General features: G+C 50.6%; 1 protein-coding gene across 1 annotated transcript; it reads right to left on the bottom strand.

The window, feature by feature from the left end:
• Positions 1 to 1,202: 1,202 nt before the first annotated feature.
• Positions 1,203 to 3,101, bottom strand: LOC119376968 (uncharacterized protein K02A2.6-like; the record flags this gene model as incomplete). The annotated part of the gene is made up of 2 exons (XM_037646623.2): positions 2,961 to 3,101; positions 1,203 to 1,873 (listed from the first exon to the last, which is right to left on the bottom strand). Coding segments are annotated over exons 1-2 (812 nt in total), but the record flags the coding sequence as incomplete, so codon positions are not given.
• Positions 3,102 to 4,427: the final 1,326 nt, after the last annotated feature.

Raw genomic sequence — 4,427 nt, 5'->3', positions numbered from 1 at the left:
TTTGAATATCAAGTTCTTGCGGCGCATCCTATTATTAATGTCGTCGAAAAGATAGACCAAATCTACTTCACTACCGTTTTTACTTGAAAGAACCGGAAGTTCGTTCTTAATGGCTCCGATAGATTTTGTGACATCGGGTATGGTAGTCATGTTGCTGCCAAATTCCCCAAGCACTGTTTCCGCTTTCGTAAGCCTTTTCTTGATATCAACGATACCCGTGTGAATGTCTTTAATATTGCCGGACATTTCCTTCTTAAACTTGTCTCGCGCCAAGTTAGCCTCCTTCAAAGCATCAAGAATATGATCCATATTATCGCGTCCCGGGTTCGCTTCAACGTCACCAGCACACACAAGAAGCTGAGCAAGGCAAAACAGCGCAAGAATAATTCTACCGCGCTTGTAGTACTTCATAAATAAAGTTGCAGCGCCATCAAATCGCGACTGCACTTTCCTCCGATGGCGCACCTTTTGGCTGAAGGAGCCGATGCGGCATAGGTACACAGCAGTATCGATACCCATTCTGACGCAATGTCACAGCAATAACAAAACACTTCAGTGGGATTTGCGGCAAAAAATAGCACCCAGAACTACAGTGTGAAACGCTACTGCTTTCCCACGCACCTACAAAAACGAAGGTGTTGTTTCAGAGCACGGATAGGCCGCAAATCCCGTTGTGTGCAATCAGAAGGTCCTTTTTGTAGCGGGGCTGACATTGGAAGCTGGTGCTCCCTCTTGTGGCCAATGTTGCACGTGGTGAGGCACTACACCGCTGCCGGCTGACGCAGTCCGCGTAGGCGACGAGTGGACCGTCTTGCGAAGTATCAGCGAAGAATCGCAGATATCGCATTGCACTACGGCATCGCCAGTCTTCCCTTCGAAGACTGGCGATGCTTTTCCACTGTAGTGCCGGGATCATCTTGATACTTAGGAAGGGTCGTGCGAAGGTGCCGGCCTTGCAGTAGTTCGCCCGGAGAGCGACCATCTTCTAGTGGGGATGACCGATATGCCAAAAGACCCAACCAAAAGTCCCCATGGGAGTCACTGGTCTTCTTTAGGATGCGCTTAACAATCTGGACCCCCTTTTCTGCCAGTCCATTTGACCGCGGAAATTCTGGACTCGATGTGATATGCTGAAAGTCATATTTTTGCGCGAACTCTCGGAAATCTTGGGATCCAAACTGGGGCACATTGTCAGTACATACTTGAACCGGGATGCCGTACCGTGAGAAAATGCCAGATATTTATCTATGACTTCTTCGGCCGTTGTGCTTCTTAGCTTCTCTACGTCAGGGAAATTGGAGTGGGCATCATATACGATGACATAGGAGGCTCCCCCGAACTGAAAAAGGTCAATTCCCACTCGGTGCCATGGCCTGTCCGGTGTTGGCTGCATGATAAGGGGCTCACTCGGTTGCTTGTATGCATACCTCTGGCAAGTACTGCACCCCCGAATGAAGGAGTCAATCGCACTGCTGAGTCCAGGCCAGAATACCAATCTGCGTGCTCTCGCCTTGCATTTATTTAGTCCGAGGTGTCCATCATGTATTCGTCGAAGAATTTCTCCTCTCATTGCTTTGGGTATTACCACTTTGCAGCCCTTGAGTAGTGCTCCTTCTACCACCGACAGCTCTCCGGCAAAGGGCTTGAGTTCACCTTCGATGGCTTCACCCCGTGAGATTCGTTCTCTCACCTCGCTCAAATACGGGTCGTTCCTGGTTTCCTTTTCCAGGCGTACCTTCATTGGCGTGCTTACGATGCCGGAGACGACCTCTGTCGCATGGATGTCGACGTCTGTCAAGGCACTCGATGACTGCGATGGCACGGGTGCACGCGACAACATGTCCGCCAGAACCAGGTCCTTGCCAGGCACGAACTGCAAAGTGTAATCATATTGCAACAACCTGATGAAAAAACGCTGCAATCGTGGTGGCATGTCTCCAATGCCTTTTTGAGAAATGGCCAGCAGGGGCCTATGATCAGTTTCGATCCATACCTTTCGACCATAAACAAAATGATGGAACTTCTCGCATGCAAACACTATACCGAGCGTTTCCTTTTCGATTTGCGAGTAACGGGTCTCGCAATCTGTTAATGTTCTTGATGCATACGTCACTGGGCGCCAGTCATTGCCATGTTTCTGCAGCAGCGCCGCGCCTAAACCGGTCCCCGAAGCGTCCGCAGTGATCTTAGTATCCTTCTTCTCATCGAAGAGTGCGAGCAACGGTGGGTTTGTTAACGCGTCGCACACTGCTTCCCATTCACGCTGATGCGCTGTGGTCCATTCAAACGTGACGTTTTCTTTCACAAGGCCCCGCAGCAAGATTGTCTTATCACTCAGCGACGGCACATATTGCGAAAGTAGTTGACAACGCCCATCATTCTGCGCACAGTGTGCCTATCTGGGGTCTCGGCAGTGAACGGACGCTTTCAACCAGGTTGCGACTCGGACGTATTCCTTGCTCACCTATCACGTCACCCAGGAACTCAATTTCTTTCAAGCCAAATGCGCATTTCCGCAGGTTAAAAGTCAGACCCGCTTTTTGTGCCCGCTTCAGCACGGCCTGTAGGCGTTCGTTGTGCTGATCCTCGCTGTCACCCCAAACTAAAATGTCATCTATGTATATACGGACACCTGCCAATCCCTCAAATATTTCTGTTAGCGTTTTCTGGAAAACTTCGCTTGCTGACGAAATTCCGAACGGAAGGCGCAAGAAGCGGTACCGCCCGAACGGCGTCGCAAAAGTGCACACTCGTGATGTAGCTGCGTCCAATGGAATTTGATGAAAACCCGCCTTGGCATCTAGGCGCGAAAAAAATTTTGCACTTGACAGCTCTGCCTCAATCTCTTCCCTTGTTGGCATAGGGTAGTGCTCACGCTTTATGTTCTTGTTTATATCCCTCGGATCCATGCAGACACGAAGGGCCCCATCTTTCTTACGCGTAATAACAAGAGGGCTCACCCATTCTGTCGGTTCGTCGACCTTCTTGATAATGGAGGCCGTTTCCATGCGTTGCAGTTCTTGTCGAAGAGGCTCCCTGAGGGCCAACGGTACCCGTCGGGCTGGGTGCACGACTGGAACAGCATCCTCCCGCAGGACCATCCAGTATCGCCTTCCGACACAGCCCGTACCCTGAAATAAGTCTGGAAAGGCCTTTTCTGGTGCCGGCTCGCTCCACCTTACCGAATCCACAGCTTTCGGGACAAGCCCAAATTGCTGACATGCGTGCAGCCCTAATATGGCCTGACGACCCTTCTTGACTACGAAAAAGGTCACAGCGTCTGTCACGTCGTTTAGTAGCAGCAGTTCTCTGCCACATCCGACATGCTTGATGGCACTGCCGTTGTAAGCCTTCAAAACTGCACTGCTTTTCTTCAGGCCCGCTGCTGTCTTGAAACGGCGGAAAAGAGACCAAGGAATTATGTTGGCTTGTGAACCTGTGTCCACTTTGAATCTGATTTCCTGGCCGCCTATCTTTCCGCTCACCGTCCAGTCTGCGCTTTCCCCGTCGCTTACACCGTATACACCGATGTCCAAAATGTCAAATCCGTCATCTGCCTCAACTTCTTGTACTTGGTCGATGTGTCGCCTCGGGCGCCGCTTGCAGCATATGGCAAAATGGTTCGGCTTATTGCAAGCAAAGCATGCCTTGCCATATGCTGGACACTGCCTTTGCGCATGCTCCTTGTTGCACTGTCGGTACCGAAATCTTTTTTGGTTCTGCTCTGCCCGGTGGGCGTAGTCTATTTGAAGCGTTTGACTCGACCAAGCAGCATTCTGTCGTGCTGAAACCTCGGCAGCTTTACACATCTGCTCCGCCTTCTGTAAGGTTAAGCCCTTTTCTCGCAGCATCTTCTCCCAGATCTTCGGGTTGTTTGTGCCAAAAACAACCTGATCTCTTATCATGGATTCTTCTAGCGTGCCGAAACTGCATAGCTTCGCCTGTTTTTTTAGCTCTCGCAAATAATGCTCAAACGGCTCTCCTCCTCCTGCATGCGAAGGCGAAAAACGTGCCTCTCGTAAACCTCGTTCCCCTCGTCGACACAGTACTCCTCGAATTTCCTCAGCACTATCTGGTAGTCTTCATTGCTCTCACCTTCTGCGAACGAGAAGTTGTTGTAGATGTCGAGGGCTTCTTCACCGGCGATGCTGAGCAGGATTGCTGTCTTGGTGGCTTCCGTCCTGGGTGGTTTGGTGGGCGTCGCCGCGAAGAGGAGTTCCAATTTTTGCTTGAACATCTGCCAATTTCTTCGTATGTTGCCTGCGAACTGCAGCTGCTCTGGAGGCTTAACGGTATCCATTTTGGCGAGGTTTTTGGCACTTCTGACACCATGTATTGCGTCTCTAAAAGAAGGAGGCAGTCATGGTGGCTAGAGCTGCGCCAACCAAAAAAGACCGGCGGTTTATTTCGAGCCCTTTTTAAAGCGA

Source organism: Rhipicephalus sanguineus, unplaced genomic scaffold (assembly GCF_013339695.2).
Source record: "Rhipicephalus sanguineus isolate Rsan-2018 unplaced genomic scaffold, BIME_Rsan_1.4 Seq300, whole genome shotgun sequence".
In the NCBI taxonomy this organism is placed as follows: domain Eukaryota; kingdom Metazoa; phylum Arthropoda; class Arachnida; order Ixodida; family Ixodidae; genus Rhipicephalus; species Rhipicephalus sanguineus.
Note: the sequence above shows the minus strand (reverse complement) of the source record. Positions and strands in the feature narration are given on the sequence as shown.